At 41.5% G+C, this 26,467-nt stretch overlaps 1 protein-coding gene across 3 annotated transcripts in view; it reads right to left on the minus strand.

Annotated features, from left to right (window-relative positions):
* Positions 1 to 541: 541 nt before the first annotated feature.
* The window catches only part of chd3 (chromodomain helicase DNA binding protein 3), a 38,999-nt gene continuing 13,073 nt past the window's right edge, over positions 542 to 26,467 (minus strand). Inside the window, exons 20-40 of one of the 3 annotated variants that reach the window (XM_051428655.1) lie at positions 26,313 to 26,444; positions 25,951 to 26,068; positions 24,966 to 25,090; positions 24,649 to 24,880; positions 24,148 to 24,332; positions 23,450 to 23,627; positions 23,007 to 23,093; positions 22,546 to 22,631; positions 21,911 to 22,044; positions 21,677 to 21,821; positions 20,860 to 21,022; positions 20,493 to 20,650; positions 19,570 to 19,756; positions 19,370 to 19,474; positions 19,144 to 19,275; positions 17,946 to 18,054; positions 16,870 to 17,002; positions 14,308 to 14,503; positions 13,253 to 13,416; positions 12,749 to 12,875; positions 542 to 2,682 (exon numbers count right to left, since the gene is read on the minus strand). In XM_051428655.1, coding sequence (XP_051284615.1) covers positions 2,579 to 2,682; positions 12,749 to 12,875; positions 13,253 to 13,416; positions 14,308 to 14,503; positions 16,870 to 17,002; positions 17,946 to 18,054; positions 19,144 to 19,275; positions 19,370 to 19,474; positions 19,570 to 19,756; positions 20,493 to 20,650; positions 20,860 to 21,022; positions 21,677 to 21,821; positions 21,911 to 22,044; positions 22,546 to 22,631; positions 23,007 to 23,093; positions 23,450 to 23,627; positions 24,148 to 24,332; positions 24,649 to 24,880; positions 24,966 to 25,090; positions 25,951 to 26,068; positions 26,313 to 26,444 — 3,000 coding nt within the window. In that variant the 3' untranslated portion in view covers positions 542 to 2,578. Of the gene's footprint in view, positions 2,683 to 3,948; positions 9,269 to 12,748; positions 12,876 to 13,252; positions 13,417 to 14,307; positions 14,504 to 16,869; positions 17,003 to 17,945; positions 18,055 to 19,143; positions 19,276 to 19,369; positions 19,475 to 19,569; positions 19,757 to 20,492; positions 20,651 to 20,859; positions 21,023 to 21,676; positions 21,822 to 21,910; positions 22,045 to 22,545; positions 22,632 to 23,006; positions 23,094 to 23,449; positions 23,628 to 24,147; positions 24,333 to 24,648; positions 24,881 to 24,965; positions 25,091 to 25,950; positions 26,069 to 26,312; positions 26,445 to 26,467 lie in introns of those variants that run through there. The other 2 variants (XM_051428653.1, XM_051428652.1) reach the window with 2 other exon arrangements.

Here is a 26,467-nt window from a genome sequence, read left to right on the forward strand (position 1 = left end):
GGTATAATGTCAGTGTGCTACTAATAGCTAAGTAACATTAAATACAAAGTACAGCTGTGAATGTAAACCAAAGTGTTGGACAAATTACAATTTCAAATAAATTTTGACCTGGAGATGGCGATACACAAAAAGTCAGGCGATCGCCAAAGTTATTAGAATTTATCCTCAAGGGAATTTGAATATCTTCATCGCAATCCATCCAAAAGTTGTTGAGACATTTAATTTATATATATATATATATATATGTACATATAAATATTTGGCTTTTATTACCTTTAATCGATAGCAACAGCTGGGTGATAGGAATGGGGAGAAAGGGGCGGGATTTATCATCTGGGGACCATGAATGTCAAAATTTTACATCAATCCATCCAGTAGTTGCTGAGATATTTCAGTCTGGAACATCATGGATGACCAAGTGACACTGCCATCCTTTGAGCCACACCACTAGTGGGCTAAAAACAATGTGTGTGTGTGTGTGTGTGTGTGTGTGTGTGTGTGTGTGTAATACAAACACCATCTCAAAAAATCCACACTGTACTTTTTTTATCATTTCATTCAGTTTTATTACAAACAAAAAAAAAAATAAAGAAAGAGAAAAAAAAAGGAGATGCGTCATTATTGACATGTTTCACTGCCACTCATCATTTGATCGGCACCACTACATACACAGTGACACAAGATACCCAGAAATGAACAGAAAACTCTGGAGAGAGGACAAAGTAAAAGTGAAAAAAAAAGAGAACTAAGTGCTTGTTTTTGACACATCGTTTTAGTTCAGGGGTTGCAAAACCTTTGTATGAAACATAATTTGAAAACTGGACTATTTCCTGGGAAGATCGGTGCAAAATGTCCGGGAACTATGGGATAAATTAACTCCTACAGTAGCTATCATTTTATTTTTAACTTAAATCTGACTCTGACTAAGATTTACAGGTTGACATCAGGTTCTTTATTCAGTTTGATGACTTTACATTTGTTCAGCTATGTTTATTAAGGCGTTTTTTAATGATGCATTATATAAAATGGATTTCCAGCCTCCGATTTTCCAGATAAAGATAACCGTGTATTTTTACTCGGATTAGAGAGTATACATTTTCTTTTTTTGCTCAGAGAAGCATTTAGGGTTACATATGGCCTATTTTCTATATATGCATATGTCATTTGCAAGCCCCAAATCTAAAACGTAAGCAAGAAAAAATTAGTTTTCTTGTAATATATCTACCTCTGAAGTTAGCTCAACTTCTTCGTTTGCGTTCTCTTGTAGTTATAGGACAAACATGGCAAAGAGGTGCATTGTGTGTCGCACATACTGTATCGTTTTTTTTTCTTCCATAGTTACAAAAAAATGTCTCTTTTGGTAGAAGCTCTTTCTCAAATAGCAACAGCGAGAACAACAGCAACATTGACGACAACAATACTCATAATCGCGAGAGTAGAAACACAAGAGAACACGAATGAGCTGTTTAAATATGCAAAGTATATCACAGGATTTTTGTAGAAAGAAATAGAAACTTGGGAAAAAAAAAGACGAAGAGGGGAAGGGAGGAGAGGGAAGGCGTCAAGAGGAGTGTTCAGGGTGATCGATAGCATTTAATAACACTGACTTGCTTATGAAAGGTTATAAACATTCATAGGGGGTTTTCTGAAAAATAGCGTTGTCGCGAGGCCTTTTTCCCAAAAAAATCCTCAAAGCTCTGTACATAAACTAGAACCAGGGAAGCGGGATGGGATGGCAGCAAATACTAAACATGGTCAAACGAGTCCTGAATATAACTATCATTATCATATCTTGCTGCGTGTGTTTATCTGAACATGTACCATTGAAAAAGAAAGAAAAAGCAAAACCATAGGCTGAAAAAAAAAAGCTGGAGCTGTGCTTGGAGCTGCTCGGACTGAGAAACAAAGAGGTTCAGCCTCTCTGGGAGAATTAGAAACAGTATTAAAACCACTGTAGGCACAGCTTGACACCATTTTTTTTTTCCTTTCCACGAGACAGCATTATTGTGATTAGAGCATGCTTCAGGGGATGGAGTGCGGTGGTAGAAATGATTTTCACATGCAGCTTCCTGTCGAGAGTTTAGAGACCAGGCGAGGAGGAGGAGGAGGAAGGTTACATGGTCTATTGAGAGATCTAAAGGTTTCTAGGATTGAGGTGGGTTGAGCGTTGTGTGTGTGTGTGTGTGTGTGTGTGTGTGTGTGTGTGTGTGTGTGTGTGTGTAGATGAGGTTAGAAGCATCCCAAGAGGAGGAGGAGGAGGAGGAGGCCTGTGTGAAGAGGCCGCTTATGAGGAGTATCATGGTTTGAGGCAGACAAGAAAAGGTCACAAGAAGTTATGAGACAATATGGACTGTACTTCAGGTGTGTGCGTATTTGTGTGTGTGCATGTGTGTGTCCGTGGACAGTAAGTGCACATGTGTAGTGTATGTGTCTGTGATTGTAGTTTTTCGGGGAGTACCAGTCAGCAGAGTTAAGTTTTAGAAAACTTCTTGGAGAGAAATTGAAGATATCTTTGCAGCAGGTGGGTTTCAGTGTGAGTGTGTGTGTGTATGTGTGAGTGTGTACGTGTGTGTGTAGTCTAGTCGTCGATACAGATGACCTCTCCGCTGCGCTGCTCCCGCCGGTTGACTAGCAGCTCTGCTTCCCGCTCCTTCTTCACAGACATTGGAGGCCCATTCAACACTGCAGGGGAGAAAGAGAGACGCCAGAATTTCAGTTCAACTCGTCTTTGTTCTGAAAGCAAAACTTTCTCTTCTGCTCTCCGTTCTTACACACACAGGAACACACAAACACAAATACAAAAATTAAGACACATTTTTAAGACTAATAGCCAATGTTGGAGAGACCGCTGGGCCGGATCCTGTTCTGTATGTTTAGTTTAGAAGTTGTTACAAACTTGTCGGGACCTCTTTTGGATATCTATGGATGTACAGTGATTTCTATGGACACAGTCCGACATTGTAGCGACACAACAGCTTCGGCAAACTGCTGTTTGTTTACCCTGCATATTCATTCAACTCCGTTCCACTCCACCTGCAATGGCTCTATTTCCAGCCTCTATGCCCCCGCCAGTGCAGCCACAGTTTGAGAACCACTGCTTTAATGGGTAGTGACAGCCGTAGGAAGACAGGAAAGGGGGAGAGAGATAGGAGATGACATGCAGCAAAGGGCCACAGGCTGGAATCAAACCCAGGTTGCGGAGGTAAGGACTCAGACTTAGTATATGGGGTGTATGCACAACCAGGTGAGCTACTGGGGCACCCCGTTATTCAAAGTTTTAAAGGTGCTGCAGTATGTTTTAGCATTTTAACATTAATAATGTGGTAATTCTGAGGCAATAGTGTGATTACAGTAAATCAAGGCCATCACAGAGAAATTAAAAGTTCTTTCTCCATGTTCTCACTCTTATCTTTATTTTATTTCTTTACCTGAGTATCTACGTTGAATGTGTATATTAAAAAACAACTCAACTCTTCTTTTGCACTTAAGGATGACTGACGTATAATTTCTCTGGAAAGATTCTAGGACTAAATGTCTTTATACCTATCTACTCCTTTTAAAAATGTGAAAAGTGTTTTTTGGTTAAAACCAATAAAAAAACATCAGCCTTGTGTATAGTCAATGGAAAAACTGAGAGAGTTGATGTTGTTCTATTCTCTTCAAGAAATCAAGAGAGAAATCTTTTGCGGAGGAGTTGATAAGGGTGACAAGCTGTAACATCCTCTTTTGCAACATAAAGCAAAATTTATGGTCAATATGGCCTTCATTTTCTTTTGGCCTCTGCACTAAAAACATCTCTGGTGCTGAGAGGAAACCTGCCAATCATCTTGCTCTTGTTTATGTATAATAATCCAACCAAGGTATCACAATTAATTACTTTACAGTATTAGCAACACCTTTAAAATAACTGTTTTGAGGCATAAGCAAACAAACTCCATGCAGGCTTGCTTGATAATATTTTGATAATCTTTTTAATGAGCAAACTTGCATAATACAGTACGTCAGTCTATCATATTACATATACAGTATCATGTTTACAATATTGATAAAACCCCAGAATGCATAACTGTTAACCAGGAGAAAGTGAGGCCAGCAATGAGTAAACACACACACATTCACACACACAGGCACACACAGGCAAATGAGGTCACAGGCACGCAAACGCACACATGCACGGAAATTAACTTTCTTTCTACAAGACTGCACAGCTGGCCAGCAAAGGGATCTGTGCTTCCCACATTTGTGCGCTATCATGAATCTGCTCAGGGAGTGGAACAGCAAGTTTAGCGCTCCTTTCAAAACACAGCCAGGAATAGACTAACAGCGCACTTCTCTCACTCGCGCCACCGGGAAAGATAAACTGTCATAACACCCCTGGTGCAGATCAAAGATGCGATAAAGAGTGAACTGAGTTGAAGACGTTTGTGTGTGTGTGTGTGTGTGTGTTGGGGGGGGGAGGGGGGTGTAACTGTGTGTGTGTGTGTGTATAGAACGAGAGGGGGACCACTTATGGGAAAACGTATGGCATTTCGCCAGTGGAGGCCAAAAGAGGGGATGGAGAGAAAGAGAAAGAAGAGAAAGAGTGAGTTAGAGTGTGTGTGTGCGAGTGCAAGGGGGGGCAGACAAAATCTGATAAGAAGCAAAACAAATCGAGGTAAAGACTGGGTGAAAGAGCAAGAGGAATTACTGGTGCATAGAGAAAAAGAGATGCAGGAGCAGGAGACAGAGACGTGGAAAAGAAAGATGAATTAAAAAAAAAACAGTAGATTGTTCTGAAAGGAAAAAGAACAACAAAATAGATCCAGACCGATACAGCAAGAAACTGCAGTATAGAAATGCTGAACATGTTAGTAACCCTTTGTCCACCAGAGAGCACTCACAAGTATATTTGTCAAGTGTAAAAAGTCTCGCTCAGGACATATCTATTTCATAATTGTTCTAAGTTAAAGGATCCTTATTGAAGGTTTTTGTTATGCCTTTATCAAAAAAAAAGAAATATACTTTAAACGTCTTAAAATTTAAATTCTTAGGATTTTTGATCCGCGTTTCTTTCAGTAATTGCCCTTCAATGTATTCGATGGCGGAGTCCGCCATTCCCAGGCTGAATTGAAATTACATGAGGGATTCACAGGAAGCGATGTAGCACGTAATCCAGTGTGACTGTTTTTAATTTAATCTCACTGATATGAGCCTCACTGTTTACTGTTTACTCTCTTACCCCCAACTATAATCCAATATTTCCTACTGCTGCTGTTTCACATTAAAAGCGTTCCACTAGTGAACACAGGGTTGGCTTTTATTGTGGAGCAGTCACATGAAACACAGTGCATTTGTCACAGAGGATAGTGCTGACTGCAACTGTTATAGTTATTAAAAAACGGAAGTTTGTTAGGCTGCACTGTAAACAGAAATACCAGTTGCTTTCTGTGGAATTTCTGACTAAGTGGGAGGGTTTGCCGTAGTGTTAAACCACACTTGGTGTTATCACCAGTAACAAGGGGTATAGCAGGCTATTAAGGAGTATAACATATATATATATATATATATAACAATATCGATATCGGCATTGGCCTCACAAAAATCCAGCACGAGTTGGGCATATAAGGTAAAGAAGCTGTTAAGATAAAACAGAAGGAGGAATTCAATGAAGCACTTGTATCACACCAGATAACAGATTCCCTCTGCGACGTCCAACATCGTACATTTCAGTCCGCAATCCTTCACCTCCCTCCATCCTCCTCTTTCTTCATTTAAATCCCTCGCTCTCTAAAGCCTGCCTGCAGCTTCACAGTAGCAGCAGACATTGTTAAAGATAAACATCTTTGCATCCCAACTTAGTCTGGCAGTGATATTTGTAGTTACAGTAAAAATGTGATAAACACATATCTCTAAGAATTCGTAAAACTTAAAACCGTTTTATTTGTCTACGAGGGCTAAAAGTCTGGGAGTGCACTGGATGGAGCGTCTTGAGTCCAGAGAGGCAATAAAAAACATTCCTGGCCGACATGACAGCCTGTGTCTCTCCCCTGTAGGTCCTGCCTACTATCTGATAGAAGTGAACGCTGCCATCTTGGCAGGAAACGCAGCATTTTTGCTTGCTGAAAAGCTTTGCGTGAGTGTATCTATGCCAAAACCTTTCATTAGAAACAACCTTCTGTCTCTGAACTGTCAACTGTTCAGGAACTAAGCACAGGCTTGATTTTAGAAATAAGAGTCGGTCCAACTGAGACTTGAAAAGAGTTCCATAAACCCATGTGTTGCAAGAGTTTGGATGCAACATCAAAGATTACACTGCTAAAAAAGTCATTTGCATGCATGTTTATGCTCCTCTGTTTGTGTGCACACATCAATACTTTCTTGAATACAGATTTAAAAGTGAAGTGTTGAAAATTGGCAAAAAATGCTTGGTCAGATTTGTCCTGGTTACTTATTCTTTTCATATTTCTGGATTTAAACCTGCATTAATAGATTTTTTGAGCTCTTGGGGGCAGCCCAACATTTATAAAGTCACCTTATTAAAGTAAGCAAATAGTTGCCTCTTTACAGACTCAGCAGAGCAACATTAGAATCCATTTGGAGTGTTTCCGACCACCTTACGAGTCCTTTTAGTTCTGTTTTGGCCTCCACCAACTCCTGAAGGAATTATCTGGCTCTTCAGCTTCTAAATGTTCCACTATGCTCACCAGCTAGTCGCTATCTTTGTTTGGTGCTGGGCAAGTAGTGTACAGTGGGTTTATCAGAGCTTTCTCACTGAAAACAGCTGCCTGCAGCTGGAAATGATGTTGAAGAGAGCGTTGAGACTGAAGCAAAACAGTAAAGTTGTGATCTGAAATATGCTGAAACGTTCAGTCGAGCTGAGAGGAACTGCAGAGTCTGTCACCATGAGTGACTCCTTTCACGGTCCACAAAGTAAATTCATCCATTGTTAATATAAAAGTATTGATTAGTGCAGCTTTAAGTTATACTTTTGCTAACATATTTAAAAATTCTTGGACGTTTGCTTGGACAAGACAATATTTAACATTTGAGACATTTAGCTTACTGAGAAATACAAAAAACTTCGGGGTTTGGTATAAAAACATTCATACCTTCCTGAAAGTAAGTTATCCAAAACCGTGTTGTTTTGGAATTAGTGAATAAACTCAGGTATCATATTTGCACATATTTTGAAAAAAAATACCTAGTTTTGATAAAAATGGCAGTGCTACCATGCACACACATACAGCATTGCTCAACCTCCACACGTACAGTAGAGTTCTCATTGTAGGCCGCACCACTGCCACACTCCTCTGGTCTTTTTGAGTCCTTAGCTTAAAGGGAAATACCACTCAATTTTAGCTTAAAAATACTCCTACTATGTTGCAGAACAGTTGGGACTGTGTAACTGTTCACCTCTCTTCCTTCCAGAAACGAGGCAGAGGAATTTGTCCCGCTCTTTTAGTCTGGGATGTCACACTGATGTACAGCTCTACTGCACACACACCGAGCTGGAAAAACGATGACACAGTCCAGAGTGTTTTATTTTCTCAGGGATCGGGGGACATTTTCCAGCGTGGAATCCATCACACTGTCACAATAAAGAAGCTTAAAGAACAAAAAAAAAAAATGTCTCTTTGGGCTTCAAAGTGAGTCTCCCTTTTTCTTTCAATGACGGATTACAGTCTTCAGCTTTGGGGAAGAGCGGCTCATAAATACTGATTTTTACTGTGATGAGGCTTAAAAACAGGAAATGTAGTGATATTTCCCTTTAAGTGACCCCTACGAAAAAGGTGCAATAGTAAATATGCTTTGTAATACAGTACATATCTCAATACCAGTCCATCAGAATCAGTCAGAGCAATGTTGCTACTGATTGTTGGACGAAGGCAATGTCCAAGTTTTTTTTTTAATATCTATGGTTCTTGCTTCTATGCTTGGTTGGACTCAGGAATGCTAGGGCAAAAGAGTCCATGGGAAGTAGTGTTTTATACTTAGAAAACTCTCCCCCCCCTCTTTTCGTTTTTGCAAATTAATCTGGGTCCAGTTTGTCCCTTCCTATTCTGAGTTTATGTTTCATCTATCTGTACTCAGCAGATAAATTAAGTTCTTTGCAGGTTTCTAGGTTGTGTGTGAGGTCCACAGTGTATATATACTGTATATGTGTGTTGTGTGTGTGTGTGTGTGAGAGACTGAGAAAGAGAGACGGAGGAGTGGAGGACTGTGGAGGAATGAGGGAGTACAGGGTCAGAGCGAGGGGACAGGCTTGTTCCGTCAGCCAGCGGATGAAGAATTGATCCGGGGGGAAATCTCTTTCGCCGCAGAGGGAGAAACAGAAAAAAAAAGTCTCGAGAAATCCGTCTGAAGAGTTATAAAAACTAAAAAAAAAATCTTCCTTTGTTGCATTTCTCTCCATTCCGGCCTTCATATCTGAATTCCTGAAAACCTGTGATTACATTAACATACTGTCTTTTTTTTCCCCTCCTCTCTTTAGTCCAGACATCTTTCTCCTCAAAGTCAGATTTTTGGGCTTTTTCTTTTTTCAGTAGCACCTTTTGTCTTTTACTCGAGAATTTGTTTGTTCCAGACAGGTCATCTCTCTTTTTTCTCTCAGCCTCATTCCCCCCCCCCAACGCATCATTAGTGCTTGATCTTGGGGCCAGCTTTTCACCTCTCCATTCTTATTTTTAAAGTCTCTCCCCCTCTCTCTCTGCAGTAGATTGCTTGTTTTCTTGCATCAAAGTGCCGCCACTTCTTTTCACTTTTCATGTCCTCTCCTCTCTTCGCCTCCCTTCCTTATGCGATTCATCCCATGTGCTTTACCTCTCCCTTTATATTCCACACATTCCAGCAGTGTCAAAGTGCTCTGTCCTTCGGTCCCTTTTTGGACTTCCTCTTCATGCGTTCAGGTTTTCGTCTCTCCTTTTCAGCTTCCACTCTCTTTTTCAGTCTCCATTTTTGTTACATTCCAGGATTTTTTTTATCCAAATGCCCTCTCTTCTTTCCCCTCGGTGAGACTCCTCCCCCCCTCAGGGTTTCTTTGGTCGCCCGTTGCGCGGCAGGTTCTCTACCGTGTTGCTGAGCCGGTACTTGACGATGATGCTGTGCACTGTGGACTTGGGCATCCTCAGCTCCTGCCCGATGGCCCCCTCCGACTTGCCGTCTTTCCAGAGGTCCACCACTCGCTGCCGCTGCACCACATCGTGCTCCTTGGTCTTCTGGCAAGCAGCGGATGGCCCTCCAGCGGCTCCCCATGCAGCTCCCCCGGTGGCCCCAGCAGCGGCGGCGGCTTCTGTGGGGGCAGACAAGCGGCAGACTGTAGTGGAGACTCGGAGAGGGGAGCAGGATAATGTGACACTTTACTGGTCCCCGTAGGGAATTGTCTTTTAGTTTGCTTCCCCGCTCAGCAGGGAGGTCAGAGGTCAGGGGAGCTACTGCAGCTGGCGGGGGTTCAATGTCCAGCTCAAGGACACTTCAGCAGGGCGGGTGCTTGCAGTCATGAGGGCTTGAACCAGTGTGCTCCACTTGAAGGGCAATCTCCCTAATTTATACGTCCCTAAAAGATGAAGTTTTGTCTAGAATGTGGGACTCCTTTTAGTGCAGATGAGTAGCTTCCTCATGGCAGTACTGATGGCTGAAACAGGTTTTCCAAAATGCAATTCAAGATATTGAGCAAACGCTGAGATATTGCCATGTGTGAGACAGCACAAAACAATCCTTCATTGGAGCATATGGTGTATCATTACATCGTGTAGCAAAGTTCACAGAGTGCAGCTAAAGTGGTAGATGTGAAGTTAAAAAGTGCCACGGCAGACATGCATATTTCTGGACATGTTTTGTGTATACAAGTGAGGGAGCTTCTCTCAGGAGATGGCTATTAATGGAGGGAAGCTAGGAGGTCACAAAATCAGAGAATTGTTGTTGTTTTAACTCCGTCCATTCCTCCTGCTCACTTTTTTCCTCCCTGGCTGAGTCTAAAATGGTCAGGAACCAGCGTGACCCCAATCAAGACCATAAATGTGGCCTCATTTGCCGCGTGCCTGTGCCCTGCCAGAGTTCAGGATGTTCAGACTGCACTCGGCTCAGCTCGGCCTATGCTCAAGCTCAGCTGCTCGCCGCGAGGCCCCCGCAAAGCAAAAACCCACAGAGTAACACAACTCGCGCGCAACTATTTCTGAACAGCCAGTGCCGGGGCCCAGCCCTCCGCCGGTTCACAAGTCACAACACGACGTTTACACAACCAAACTCCTTCTGTGGTTTCTGTCCTCTCAAAATACCTTGGTACAAAGTCCGAATGTTTTCTTGGCATGGCCAGATTCAGACAGGCTGAGCATAATGACATTTTCAGAGATAGGCTCTGGCTCTCTAAAATGCAATGCCTTTGACAGATGTCTCAGTCTACAATTACATAAATCAAGATACACCGAATGAGAGGCAGGCACAGCACTGAGAGAGAGCTGGGTGTTGTGGTTTTTTAGGGCAAAGCTATTGGGGAATATCAGGTTTTACCAGTTATCTCTGCCACATCTCCGCTATCTAAACATCTCCGAACACGAATACACACGCAGAGCAGAGAGTTGTGTCTGCTGAGCATATGCTGTTACCAAAGTAATAATGAGAAAATAAATTCACAAACTGCCAGTGTGCTCTGACAGACTGCAGGCAAGGGGAGTTGGACGACAACCCAAAAGAGATTTTTTTTTATTTTTTATGATTTTAATTCTAAGGCTTTTAAATCAATAAGTAATGAGAGCCACAATAGGACTTCAAAAGAGAAAATAAACATGCTTGAAAAAGAAAATACTTCTCGGACAGGTTTGATAGCACTCCAGACTGTGCTTTATTGTTGCACAATGTACTGCTGAGCCGAGTATTGAGGTTTTGAGGTCGGACATGTTAATAGATGAAAATGCCTTAATATAGCAGTGCAGCACGTTTGTGTTTGATTTTGGTAATGTCTATTTCAGGTGTCTATCTGGCAGCCACATCAGAAACTCTGCTACAGATGGTTTTTTTTCCAATATGGACTCCTTTCTGGATTTCGAAGGTTTCACAACTTAAGCTGCTCAGAGAGATAAAGTGTCTATTCAAAGTGCTTAAAACAGTGCTGCTTCAGAAGCCATCAGGTAGTTCTTTACTCCACATATTTGGGGATTATACTGAAATTTAAGAGTTAAATAACACTGTACTGATCACATGACTATAGTGCATAGACATTTTCCTGAAATACACAATTCCCAGAGACAGAAATTTTGATGGATGCCTGGAATCTTTTTTTTAATTTTCTTTGCTAAATGTTTTTCCACAACAACATAACCATATAAAGCTGGGATTCCTCAGATGATATCTTTAAATAGAAGCAACATTTTGGACTGGTCTTGCCCATCATCAGTGAAAGTTGCCAAGTAATCAAGTCCAGAACTCTAAAGCCCGGTTTGAGCTTCTCTGTCAGGGTATCGTAGAGGCGCTGTAGCTCTGCTGGAGCTGATGTGCACCCCCTCAAAACTCTGACTACATCGCGGCTACAGAGGCCACCAGAACGGTGATTGGTGGTCTGCTTGTGTCCTTTCAGATTTCTGATGCTGCTCAAAACCTCAGTAAGTCTCCTTTTCGGTAATGTTTGACAAATTCATATTTTGAGATCTCGTAAAGATTTTTGGGTGCAAACCTCCTTGCTGAAATTGTTACTCTCTATGACTTAAAGGAGCGCTATAGCTATTTAGTATTGCCCTTCCACAAAGTTGTGAGCCTTGCAAGAGATGCATTAAAAAAGAACGGTGAAAATCGAGCAGAGCACACGCCATAATATCCTGTCTTTTAGTACCTAGAGTGGGTCAAGATACAAAAACACTGGTTCCTACATTTCCCATAATGCAACCGAGTCTTTTGTTAGACTCTCCTCGCCTGGTAAATGCGTGCACAAGACCCCTATTTGTAATGCAGGCAGCGATAACTCTGATAGCATCATCAGGGTTATTCTTTGACATCATACAACAGCTCACACGCTATTACTCCTTACGACAAGTAAAAAATAACTTCATGTGTAAAATTGATGGAGTGCCCCTTTAAAACAATTACTTTGACAAATTCACATTTTTAACTTGAGCTAGCAAAGCGACTTCTGGTCCAAAATCATTCCATAATCATCCTCTATCACTAAGTAAATCCATCAGGTGTATAATAAATGCACAACAATAATAAGGAACTAATTCTACTGTTGCTGTGCTGCTACATCAATCAACAGGTTCAATTCTCTGCAGAGCTATAAATCGGTTCTCACGCCAGAGGCAGCTACAGTGAAACTGCAAGAACACCTCCGCAAAGAAGCATAAATCTGGCTTAAATTGCCAGTGTCAAACAGATCAAACGTGCTGGTATTCTTGTGTAAATTACCCTGAATACTATAATTATGGATGCCTTGATGTTTGATGTTCCTGATTGTTACGCATTCACCTCTCTCTCTCTCTCACACACACACACACACACACACACTCACAGATTCATAGATGGAGCACTCGTGCTGGCAGATGAAGCCTAATGCTCCCTTTTAACTGATCCATGAAGTAGTTTCAAAGTAAGATGAAACATTTTTCCGCACACAAAATGTGTATATTTTAACCTGCCTGTGGCAGCTTTTAAAATCTAAAGTGTATCGACTTAGATATTAAAACTCAAAAGAAAGTGTATAGATGCCAAAATGCCACATTTCTAGGGCATCAGTTAAAATTAGCAAAAATTGGCAATGCTGATCAATGGAGCTTCAAACACTGACCTGATATGAAGGATCCTGGCGGCATCTGACTATAGTTGGCCCCTCCCATGTGTAGTGCGCTCGGGGGGGCGGGGGTGAAGGGGGCTCCGTAGTTCTGAGGAGTCGCATAGGGTCCCGGAGGTATGGGCTGCACAGAGGAAGAGAAGTTCTTTGTCAGGAATATTATGTGCATGTAGGAAGTTATTCATAGAAAGACAAAATATAACAATAAGAGAAATAAGGCACTTTTTAGGTTCCATAGGATGACAAAAGAAATCTGCTGGCTAAACTGTTGAGTGAAAAATCACAGGTAAGTGACAGAGATAATGGGCTCTGTGTTTTTATTGGCCGTCCTCCATCTATTATTTTTCCACTGCAGGCAGCTCGGGCAGGTTTCGACTTGTGAGTGTGGCTGTTTTTTGGTGCGTGTGTTTAAATGTGTGTGTGTGTGTGTGTGTGTGTGTGTGTGTGTGTGTGTGTGTGTGTGTGTGTGTGTGTGTGTGTGAGAAAAGGCAGGTTGCTGACCGGGGGTGTGTGCGTCTCAGCGCCCTTGCTGGCCAGTCGGCTGAGGATGCTCCTCTCGGACATTTGCAGGCGGGCGGCGATGGGCGGGACTCTGGACAGCGTGGCCGGTAGCCGGGTCACGTCAGCCTTCATGTCACTCAACAGCTCCTCCAACTGGTTCAACACTGCAATAACAACAACAAATGCTTTTTTTTTTTTACCCTTTTTATCTATCATTTGATGCTTTATTTTGAGACTTTGTTGATTAATGCAGAAAGATTAATCTGTGTTGTTTCCTGAAGGTTAGAACATTAGAAAGTAAAAACAGGTAATATTATTTAATTTAATGTCCAGTCACTTCAACTCTACAAGCCGTTTGAGAAGTTGACGTCTTTTGCACTAAAAAGTAAAAAAAGAAAAGTTTAAAAGTTATTATGATGATAACTATGTGGCTTATTATGATTTAGGGTCTGAACTCTATAAATAGTTTGTTTTAAACGTCTAAACTTTACAGATAACTTTACTTTTGGGGCTTTTTAATTCCAAAAAAAGCAAATTTTTAATTTCTGTTCCCATCCTTTATTATCTCTCCACTCTGTCATCACATCCGTACATGGACTCAATCACTGACTGGAGACAATTTGATAAAAAAAAATGTTTATGAGAACTCATTAAGTGCAGAAATACAAGACAAGAAACAAGAACAGTAGTGCAATGGCGTACTGAGCATGTTATCCTTTCGACAGAACGACATAAACATGGACAGACTTGCCAGGAAGTCAGTGAGGAAATGTTTGGAGCTATCACTTAACATGGTGTAAGCTTATCTGCCTGGCTTTACTAAAGTCAGCTCTAGGCAGAGCGATTCGGTCGCTGCAGCAGGAAAAGACTGATTGCACAACAGAGCTGGGAGATGTGTTGATGTGTATCTCTATTTTTGTTAAACGCATTGGATTATCAGTCTGCCAATCTCTCCTCACTTTTCTCTGTTTGCTTCGTTCGCACACACTGAATGAGCTTTTTTTTATTAACTCTACAGACAGACTTTGTAAATAATTATTGGCATCATCCCTGACCTTTGTGCAGGACAGCGTTGGCTGGCTTGTTGCCCGCCAGTGACTCCTTGCTGAGGTGCTGGTGTGACTCCGCGAGGCATTCCACCTCTGCAAAGCGTGCGTTGAGCGCCATGGCCGGGTGGCTGGGGTCCTGGGTCATGTTCAGGTAGGCCGCCCGTCGCAACTGCTCCTCTATCACCAGCGCCTGCTCCAACAGCTGGAGGACAAAGGATGGTCGGGAGGTTTGGAGTCACAGAAGGTGGAAAGAAGAGAAAGAAAATGTCCAATGTCACTTGTAGTGCAATTTCACTGTGACATTTTGGACATATTTGATGCATCTTTTCCAACCAAGTCCATTTTATTTAATGTGTTAAAGATGTTATATTTTTAATATAAAGACCAAGGGATTATTTTCATTGTAGATGTTACGTCACAATGGTCGATTTATAAAAAGAATAACCTTGTTTCGTATATCATCCTCCAAGACATTCCTTACGTTTGCTAAACCCTTTAAAAGTATATAAATAAATAAAAACAAAACAAGGAAAGTCATCGCCCTCCATCACCAAGTGAACTGAAGGTTCCGGTGTATAATGTAAATACATTTATTTTGATGCATAAACTATGATTGCACTTCCCATCTCTACCGTTTTAAACAATTTTTTTATGATGAATGTAAAATTTAAATAAGATTTTTTTTAAAAGACAGAAACCAAAATGTTTTACCAAAGATTTTAAACTTGTTTTTTTGGTCTGAGATCAACCTCAACCATCTCGCCACTATCAACAATTAGTTTTAATGTTTTACAGCTGTGAGAATTTCCGTTATACAGTGCATTGTGGGATACTAGTTTCCATCAACAGCACAGTGTTTTTTTTAGTGTTAAGTCAGTTAAACTGCAATACAAATATGTGAAGATTCAAATGGTGAGATAAAAAATGAATGGAGACATCGATCGTGGTATTAAAGCGCAAAGATGAGTTTCACTTCTCAAAAGGCAATATGCAGTGTTTTGTGTTTGATTCACATCCCTAGTATCAAATATGGAACTGGGACCAAACATTGGTGTTTCATTTTGGCAAATAGGGTTAATTTATGAAGCATTATTCACTGTTGTCCCAATTTGTGATTTATACTAATATACCTCTATATAAGTTCTATCTGGCTGAGAAAAAATAAAAAAACAGCAAGAGAATGAGAAATAAAGATGTGAGACACAACAATTACAGAAGATCAGGAAAAGAGACACCTATTATTTCTTATGCAGTTCAGTGTCTTCCAGCACACTGCTCCAGATTTCAGTCTCCTCAGAGAAAGAGTTGTAGAGAGTCTATATAACTTATAAATCCTGCCCAGCACAGTCACTGAGAAGTATTAAGACATCACACATGCCCTGAATGAGAGAATAAGAACAAGATAAAAATCCATACAGTATACATAAACTAAGTTCATTCATGTTACTACTAATTTTTTAGATGGAAATCACAAATGTAATGTAAGGAAAGCTGATACATTTGAACACGGATACAGGGACAAAAAGATCAAACCAGGCTTAAAAAGCTTTTATAAGTTTGATTCCTCCCTCTGTTCCACCCCACTCTTATTATAGCCTGTCTGTAAACTGCTCCAGTCGTCACTCATTGTCTCTTTCTGACACTTTTAAGCAATGTATCTGTGTCTTGGTTGGCATAGCAACAGTAACGCAAGAATTTCAAGGGAACTGAGGTTACATACAGTTTCGGGTGCTAGTCACGCAAAAAGGAGTTATTTATCGTGTTACACAACCACTTACAACTTAAAACATGATAAGCGGAATTGGTGTGGGGGGAAAAAAATAACGTAATTTGCTTTGCCTTGTGCATTATTGACGACTTACACAGGAAACCTCAGATAATTTGGAAAGAGAGATAACGAGAAATGAAGAAAGTAAAAGAGACAGAGATACAGTAAATGAGGATGTTGAGGGCAGGATCTGAAACATGTGAGCCGGTCAAAAACAGGATGAGAGCTGTTCCAGAAATGCAGCGGTCAGCAATACCATCCAGCCAATATGTGGGTCTAGGGGCATCCGCCATCCGACCATCGAACAAGTCAGGTGATCGAAGACTCTGTGAAATGTTACTAAAATAGTGTGTTTGCATAAAAGTAAATGCTGGGTTTTAAACCACGAGACTTTTCTGATGGAAACCAAAACGTGTCTGGTTTGTCATAGATTTGAACCTACCACAAGTTTTTAACTGGTTATGAAACAGTCTCAATTTAATATTGATTCCTGTGTATGACCTACATAAGCACACCAGACCATCAGTGGGAAGATTAGCTATTTCTATATAGTCGCTCTTAATGTTGATTACCCTTGAAATCAACTGAACGAGGCAGTGGAAGCAGTACCGCTTTTGTCCACAGGGGCCGCCAGAATTAACAAAATGTTCTTTGTTGCTGCTTTAAATAGACATTTTGAAAGGTTTTATAGAGAAATGTGTTATTTTTTGGAAGAAATATTATTTATCAAATAAAAAATGACTAAAATCTAATGTGTCTCTTCTTCTGGAAGTCAAGCTGCAGCTGTAGCCACGTCTTACCTTAAAGCGTCGAGCCAGGAACTTGTTCTTCATCTCCAGGAAGTTTCCTTTATTCGCCTGCGATTTGAAAGGCTCGTTGACGATGGCGAACTGGGGATCGTTCTGGATGTCCTGCCACCGGGCGTAGCCGTGACTGGTGCAGGGGTCAAGGGGTCATGTAACTCATTTGGTAAGAGATAGTGTGGCCACCGTGTGGGCCATCATCTTCCGTGCCCAACATTGTACAAGTAACATCACAGTGATGCCAAACAGGGTATCAACCACATAAGAAGAATTAGAGTTCAGTATTTTGGAAAATATGTTAATCTGCCTTTAAAAATATGCCTCCCAGCACATCTAAAGCTCACAATCTTGTTTTTTTAATTCATAGACAACCAGAAATGTATAATATAACATGCAACTGTGCCTTACTCTTATTGGTTCTTTATTCCTTTGACATTCATGTTGAGAGTAGCTGAGGATTTTGAAATAAAAGTTGGAGCATAAAAATTCACCAGAATGCAGGAAATTAAGTCTGACCCTAAAAATCTAATGGGGGAAGACCCTCAGACACCCCGCTTGATTTACATCCTCCGGGCATGGGGCCGCTGGCAAGGTGTCCCTTATTTTTCCACACTGAAGGTGGCAACCGTACTTCTAACTCTCTGGAAGAAAGCATGAAAGTTAATTTCCCAAAGTCTTGAGCCATTACTTTGAGCTTAACATTGGTTTTGGATGGGGATTTATGCCATTATTCATCCTTAAAATACAAAATTGCAGTTATTTTCGCACAAAATAGGTTTCAGTCAGCTTCTGAAACAGAGCATTTCTCTCCTTTTATTTCAGCCTAACTAGGCCTCAGCATTTACTTGCTGAATAATGAAAACAGAGTTTTATGTGAATGCTGCATGGCCTTAATTACCATAATAGAGAGAACAACATGAACTAAATGAGCCACTACATCAGCTTCCAGCAGACACAGTTTGCTGTTTACTGAGCTCTGGCTGGCTTGTTGACTTATTACACCGGGCTTCTGCTGGCTGATAGAAAAATAAACGCACCGGGGTCATCGCCCGGGCAACTGCTGTCAAGGATACATCACGATTCCCGCCAGCAGCCAGAAGTCGTGTCGGCGGTGCCAGATCTCGTTCATCTTCCCCGAGGAGATGGCAGCCCGCTCCTCATTCTGCCAGAGAGTGTGCAGCTCTGCAGGGTGAAGCCAACACAAAGTAAAAAACGAAGCGGGTCTCAAAGTGCTTAGCTAGCTGAAACCTGGCTGCAGGTGTTTCCACAGCACAAAGAGCTTTTTTATGGGTTGGTGATCAAGATGGAGATCATTTTGGCTCACTGCTGCTTTTGTGCAGAAGCTCTGGGAAGCAAGGGTAATGTTTTTTGTATTAGTCGTGAATTCCGTGTTGTTTGGACTGCTTAGTGACTTGTTTGGACGACTCAAGAAGTTATTTTCACCTTTTCACCTTTCTCTTCTCTTTTATCTCTTTGTATATCTAATGACAAGGGATATGATTGATGCTTAAAATATTTAAATAAAACAATTTAGTTCTTGCAACTAGAATCTGTATTAGCTGACATTATTTTGATCCGTCAGGGATCGTCTTTGGCTGTCCTATCCTGAGATCTTAGATCTTCTTTGCAGGACTGACACTGTCCCCACCAGAAGGGTCACCTGACCACACCTCAGGCAGGGAGGAGCATCCAGGCCTGAAAACAAAGCACACTCTCCAGGTCGTGATCACTTCCACTTGTGTTCATGTAATATCTGAATTACCATAATTACTGGTTTCCAACTTTAGTGAAAAATTGTGACAGGAAGACTTTCCTGCAGGTTTGTCATTTAAGATAATTCCCTGAATTTAATGGAGTGCTATGTTGTCAATTAGGGCAGCAACTAACACTTCTTTTAATTATTGTTTTTGTCTTTAGGACATAAAAAAACGTCCCAAAGTATTGTCAACATACTATGTCTTGTGCGACAGACTCTCACATTTGATTACCCAAAATCATCAAATATTTAGTTGAAGCCGCATTTTTCTTTCCAGCTCCATTGTCAATGCACAGTTCTGTATTTTTAACCCTAATGCAACCATCTTGAGTCCTGTGATGAGATGTGTCATAAACACCTTTTTTGTTTTACTCCCAGCTGTGTGCTTCGGGTGTCCCAGTTTAAAAAACATAACTTACACAACCGATAACCCCTACAATGCACTGCTGCATGCACACTTCCACATAGATCATTTGAATCTATTCCACAACTGCTGCAGGTAAATCAGAACTGACCAGTGAAGCCGCCATCTGCGATGTTGAACATAAAGCGAGGTCGCTCAATGGGAGGCTTCCCGTTCCCCTTGGGCGCCTCCTCCTTCGCTGCTTTGACTTCTTTCCCAGGATCCTTTTCACCTTTGACTTCCTCTGTTACAAAACCGGAGAGGTATCATTTAGGAAAAAAAAAAATGTGCCTATGTATTTACGGGGAGAGTAGTATCACAGACAGTGTGAGACGTACCTTTCTTAACGTCAGCCACCTCGGGCTTATCCTTGCCATCTGACGCTTCCGTTGCTGTGAGAGCCTCTTTGTCTTTTTCCTTCTCCTCCGCCGCCTTTTCTCCTTCTGCAGGGCAAAACATTACAGTTAGCAAGGACTTCCTGCATTTCTCCACACACTTGTCAGCTTATCAAGTTTATTTTCTATGTTTTTCTTTTTACCTGATTTTTCTTCTTTGACCTCTGTGTCTTGCTTTGTTTCTTCCTTACTCTCATCCTGTGCTTTTTTCTCCTCTGTCAGAGTGTCAGTTTCTTTCTTCTCCTCCTCTTTCAGGTCGCTGTCTTCTTTGCCTTCGGTTTTCTGACTAGGGGACGCGTTTTGTGATGTCTCTTTTGTCGAAGAGGAAAGCTGGGGAAAGTAGCACAAAATGCTATCACTCACTTATATTATAGTAGACTATTTTGTTGTTGCATGATATGGCTTTTACGTAACAGAGAAAAACTATGGAATTAAATTATTACTCTTGATTCAGTTTAGTCAGTTTATTCAATTTACAGCTTTTTCAATTTGTAGTTAAACAGACCACACAAGTCTCTTTCTGTGTTGTAGCCTTTTTGCTATTCATTTAATAAACATAACATTTTAGACGACTATTTCTCAGAGCATGCTGCAGTGGTTTTTGTTTGTGTTTTTCTACCTGACAGGCAGCCACTTTGATTTTCACGATATGAAAATGCCACTATAATTCCCTTGAAAGCACAAATCATTTCAGTCTGTTTGCCACGCAATAACAAGGTTTATTTTTATCTTCAAGCTGTATGAAAGTGAGCAGAAAAACCTGACGTGAAGGAAGAAAAAAAGAAACCAGACAAATACGATGGCGTGCCTTGGAAAGTTGTTGAAAGTGATGTCAAGTATATGGGATGTGTGGTAAAACACAAGTAACTCAGGAATGTGACCAAGGAGGTGTAAAGGTTTTAAACTCCATCCGCTTCTCTTGATAAAATTAATATTTCATAAAATGGACCAAAGCCCAGGCATATGTATAAAAATGCATTAATGAGCTGATTAAGAACACACTGTAATTAGCCTCTGAAAACCACAGAACATATATATTTCAGCTGTTTTGAGGACAGTGTCCCACCTCCTCAGGGTCTGCCGTCCTGTTGCTCTCCACCTCTTTCCCCTCATCCTTCTCTTTCACTTTGTCTTTGTCAGATGGAGCTTCGCCTTCCTCTTTGTCCTCCTCCTTTTCTACCTCTTTTCCGTTCTTTTCTAGCTTGTCTACTGGAGCAGGGGTTGCTGCATATGTTTCGGACAAATAGACACACACACACACACACACACACACACACACACACACACACACACACAACACACACACACACACACACACACACACACACACACACACACAGACACTAGTGTAAGTCATATTCATCTCCAACTTTATCTGGTGCCCTTTACATGGAGTGCCCCCTGCTGGATCTGGTGAGCGTATGTTTGGTTACCTGGCTTGGAGGTGCAAGGTGTGTTGTTATAGCTGGCATCCGGGGTGGGTGTGGCGGTCTTCACGGCGGGAGAGGAGGCCCTGGAGGAGGTTTTGTCTAGGCTGACCTCAGGCTTGAGCTCTGGAAGACTCCACCGCCCATTGATGTGCTCAAACTCCTGGATCTGGACACAAAATACTCAGCAAAATAAAAAAGCTTGGCACACACTTACTTTACCTAATACCACCTTATTTAAACTCACCACCCACATGCCCTGTTCGCCTGGCAGTATATCATACATTTCCACTGGCATAGATAGCAGATCAGGATGTGAGCAGGTTTCAACAAGTTGGACTGAAAACCGGATTGAAGATGTTTGGATAAATTTAAGTAAACTGGATAATCAGAACATCTTTCAAGATGTCATGGTGGATTTCTTCACTAGAAAAAGACCTCAGATATTTTTATTTATGACCTAAAGACTATATTCTCTTTGCAGTTTGCTGAATTAAAGAGAATTTACAACTTCATATAGGCCTGTAGACACCATGCTGATATGGAGGCACCCTATTAAAGTTATAATACTGTTTTTGATACTATTTATGGTGAGCATTTTAGAGCCATTCAATGTATTTGCAGTAATTATCTCTGTATATTGCAGTTTTCATTGTTAGTGGTGGAGTCCGCCATCCCTGGATTCTAATTTCCTACCTGCATGTTTTTAATTTCTTCTCATTAATATCAGCCTCACTGTTTGATTTCCGTTCTCTTAACGTCATTTCGGGGCTGTATGAAGTTACTGCTAATGCAAACACAAGGTGGACGGCTTTGGTCTGACCTTCTTCTTGACAAGAGACATGACGCCGATTCGGGTGAGGACCGGCTGCCGACACAAGCCCTCCCTCGGCACGCCATCTGCGAACGTCTCGGCGCCGTCAGCCACGGGCTCACATAGGTGACGCATAAAGAGAGACACGTAAGCTCTGGCAAAGGAGAAGAGAAGGAGAAATGTATGCTTAAAGTAGATTGGAGAAAGACTGCGTCCATTTTAATCAACACAGTTTTTCCTTACTTGAATTCTTTCTCAGTCTTGCCCCTGAGATCTCTGACCAGCCACTGTGAGGAGAAAGCGTCCTGAGATGGCATCCCCCAGCGCATCACTGCGTTCAGGAAAGCCTTTCGCTGGCGTGTGTTAAATCCCAGCACCTATTGATGGAAATGGACGGTATATTTTACATATTTTATATATATATTTCATATTCTTATGAGTGAAGCTGGCACTGTCTGGACATCGGAAATAGTGCCAGTCTGTTCAAAGTGTCTGTGTATTGGTATTATTCCTAAAGACCTTAAATGAAAATTTCAGTAAAAGACGTCTGTGTATTTTTCAAACTTCCCATGGCCCTTTTTAAATAGCTCTGACTGCCTAATAATGCTAAAATAAACTTTGAATCAATTGAACAATGCAGGCCATTATAACCACATATACTATTATACAGGATGATAAATGAGCTTGGAAAGTTCGGAGTCGTTGGAGATGTAAAAGCTTCGCTGCCACCTCCAATTCAAAATTGTAAGATTGTTAGAAAAATATCGAAGTGTGCAAGTTCAAACTGAAACAAATCTGACAGATTCCAGTAATATCATAATATTAAAAAAGAACCTCACACAAAATGAAAGCACAACTGGTTCCAGAGTTGTACAAACCTCAAGGTTACCTCCCACTCTAGCCAGAAGAGGAGGCAGAGGTTTATCCTTCTCATTTCTCAACTGGCGACGCGACTGCCTTCGACCTGCAGGTAACAGGAGGCAACATAAAGGATGGTAAAATACACACAAGAGATGTGAGGAGAGGGAGGGTCTTACATTTTCCTTGAAATTTAATGTTGGTAGATCATTAGAGCATCCAACCAAGAATCAAAAACTTCTGGAATGCTTCAAGCATTTTCCTCTGACTGTCTGAAGTACGGGGGGAGGAGGTGGATGGAGGTTCGCATTTTTTGGCAATCTAACTGGTTCAACTCTGCCAGGCGTCTGTAACAACTAAATCAATTTCAACCTGTAATTCAACACAGACCCGACGAGTGTGTGTGTGTGTTACAACAACTTTCATTGTTCATGAGCAGCACTGCTCAGTCTGACGTCTCTTTTTTATCATCGCTCCTTACCTTCTGGCCGATCATCAAAGTCCTCGTCCTCCTCCTCGGAGCCCACTGAATACTCGGACTGGTTATCTGAAATGTCAGCATGCCACTCTGAAACAGCACATGGTGGTCTGTCAATAGGCCAGGCCCATTCACTTCCATCGTGCAAGCAATAACTCAAACAGAAGAGGTATCATCTAAAATCCTAATATTTCTACTAAGATCGTAAGATTACAATAGTAAATCTTAACAATAAATAAAAATCTTACTTTCAGGCTAGAAATCACTCAGCATTATGTGGAAGAGGATTCATTTTTAAATCCAGGGCTTCCCAAAAGAATCTTAGCCCCTCTCGTACTGCTAACATGATCCTAACACTAAGGTGTGATTGATATAAAACAACTTACAGGTCTTTACTCGGCTTACTCAAGCTTTTTAGGGCTGCCAGGTCCAAGCTCAGTGCCTACCTTGGTCTTCCTGCGCGGCATCGTTGTAGTTGACAGGCTTGCGGTTCCTCTTGCCTTTACCCAGTTTGCTCGCCAGGTCCTCTTGTTGCTGCTCGTAGTGATGCCGCAACAGTTTCTCCCAGTAATCCGGATCCACGTTCTCCTCCTGTTTGATGATCTCCCGCTCGATCTCCTCGATCTGTAGCATCAAAAAAAGTACAGTTGACAAAACGTGACCACTTGTTTTTACTAAACTTTCCCAAAGCCCAACTTGATATCTACAAAATGCTTGTTTTGTCCAACAAAAAAAGGTCGAAAAGACCAAAATATTTAGTTCTGTATCACAGAAGACGAAGAAAAGCAGCCAAACTTCACATTTCAGAAGCTGAAACCAGTGAATTACTGGTCTTTTTTAGGTAAAAAATCTTCTACACAACAATATATGAAATCTGTGTGAAGATGCTACCCGAGTGCCTCTGAGAGGTCTGGGTGTAATTCTTAATTTTATGAGTAACAATAATAAAACACAGACCAAATAAACACTTTTCTCTTTCTGTTATTTCCTAACTTGTATCAGGACTTATTTGTGTGTTGGGAGGATAAAAAACAGCTGTATTTATAAAGTACTTCTATCCAAAACATACCATCGGGAGCCCAAGACCACAGCCACACATACACCACAGTACACTCTGCGGTAATATCTGTAACATCCTGTTCACCTTATCCTCCTCTCGGACCATGTACTGGGCCACTTTGAAGGAGCTGAGGTACTCGTTCATGTTCTGGACGTCCGAGTCATCCGTGGCGTCTTGGCTTCGGTCCAGCAGCCTCTCGATGGCAGTGCTGTCGTAGTGGATCACGCTGCCCTCGTCCTCAGCTTTATCCCTCGAACTGTTCTTCATACCTGCCACGCGTTGGGGTTAAAAAAGCGGAGACGATTGGTCTTGTTTTTCCCGACGAGTTTTGTAAATTAAATTGTTCTTGTCAACCAATAAAATCTGAATGAGCTGAAGTGATGTCCTCTGGCCAAATGTGTCAGGATGAAAGGACATTAAAGTGAGTGTGTTTGACAAAATAATTTCATGCAGTAGAGGAAGCCTGCCAACTCTTCTCTATTAAAATCAACCCCACACCAACTCTGACCCAACAATAAAGCGTCAGATTACTCTATTTACTAACTTCCCTTGACAAAAATCACGCATAGTGCAAATAAACCTCACCTTCTCCTTCATCCTTGAAGAGCTCTTCTGTTCCAAACTTAAGGATGTCGTCCAGTTCCTGTTTGGACATGGAGCCAGCTTTGGATCCCAGGCCTGGCCGGACCACCAGGTGGGTCAGCATCATCTTCCTCTTGGCCACCTGCGTGATTCGCTCCTCCACGCTGGCTCGCGTCACAAAGCGGTAGATCATCACTTTGTTGGCCTGCCCGATTCGGTGGGCTCGACTGAACGCCTGGGCGGATAGGGAGAAAGCAGACAGGTGAAGTTTATGTCGTACTAAATCGTTTCCTTCCTCAGCGGCTGCCAGTCTGCTGTACCTGTATGTCATTGTGAGGGTTCCAGTCAGAGTCGAAGATGACGACTGTGTCCGCTGTGGCCAAGTTGATGCCTAAACCTCCAGCTCTGGTGGAGAGCAAGAAACAAAACTGACAGGCACCGGGAGCTGTAAGCAGAGACGGAGAGAGTGTGAGAGACTCCCACTGACACTGACTCTTATATCTCCACCCCACCCTCTGCACATTACATTAACATTACGTAGACAAGTTACCATTGAAAATAATACTTATGCTTAATACTGGGATCTGGATATGAATATTTTGCACATTCCAGTACCACTGTCATTCAAAATAACACTCATATTGTTCATAATGTCTCTTGTTTTATCGTCTTTATAATAGTTTTTCATGTTCAATTTACTATTTTTGCTTTTGCTTTTTTGCTATTGCTTTATTTATTATTAATGTTGTTTTTGGGAGTGCCTGGATTGCCTTTTTGTTTTCCACCTCTTAACAATGTTACAATGATGGTAACTTGATGGCTTTTTGCCCAGTGCCTTGAGTGTTTGTTTGTAAAGTGTTGGCAGTGGAGCAAGTGTTGTTTTTCCAGCTTGTGATACAGTATGGGATAAGCAAAAACAAAAATTTAGTGCATGAATAGTTTTGCTGCATCAAAGGGTTTTTTAGATTTATTTTTATGGTGTTACACACCTGCTGCATGCGTTTCTTAAAGAACGGCTGTGAGTCAATAAGAATTCCAAGATATCTAAACTGAAGCAGTCTGAATCATTTCACCCTTTACAATTTCTGGTTTACTTCCATTTTTCCTTATATGAAAGTACTTATAAGCATTTTTACTCATATTAGGTGTCGGGCAAGACTCTGAGAATTTCTGGGAACTACTCAAGGGAACAGGAGGAGAGAACACCTTGTGCCAGTGATAATGATGTAAATCCTACTGGTGACCAGTAGAGGTGATGGAGAACTTACTGCACCTTTAATGACTGCGCATCATCCAGTATCTCACCATTGAAGCGGTCAATGGCCTCCTGTCTCAGCGCTCCTGTGATGCCTCCATCAATTCTTTCATACTTATAACCTTCATGGTCCAAGAAATCTTCTAGTAAGTCCAACATTTTAGTCATCTAAACAAGGAGGAGAGAAGGAACGCTGGTTATGCGAGTAAGCTTTCATTAATACTCAATTGCCCACGCACAGCTGGAATCAGTCGTCTGCTGAGCCTTCTGGAGGTGTCATGGGACTGACTTAACATCTGTGAATAGAGGTGTCCATCTGGTGTGTGTGTGTGTGTGTGTGTTTGTGTGTGTGTGCATGTATACTTGCCTGTGCTTATTCATTCATTCATTCATTCAGTCTGTGCGTGCATACCTGCGAGAAGACCAGTACTCGGTGCCCCTGCTCTTTCAGTTTCCTCAGCATCTTCTGCAACAGCATCAGCTTCCCAGAGGCCTTAGTGAGGGCCGATCCTTCGTAAGCACCATTGGGGGTTTTTTGGGCTTCCTACAGAACATGCCAAAAGGTAA

The sequence above is a fragment of the Dicentrarchus labrax genome, unplaced genomic scaffold (genome assembly GCF_905237075.1).
Source record: "Dicentrarchus labrax unplaced genomic scaffold, dlabrax2021, whole genome shotgun sequence".
Classification (NCBI taxonomy): Eukaryota; Metazoa; Chordata; class Actinopteri; family Moronidae; genus Dicentrarchus; species Dicentrarchus labrax.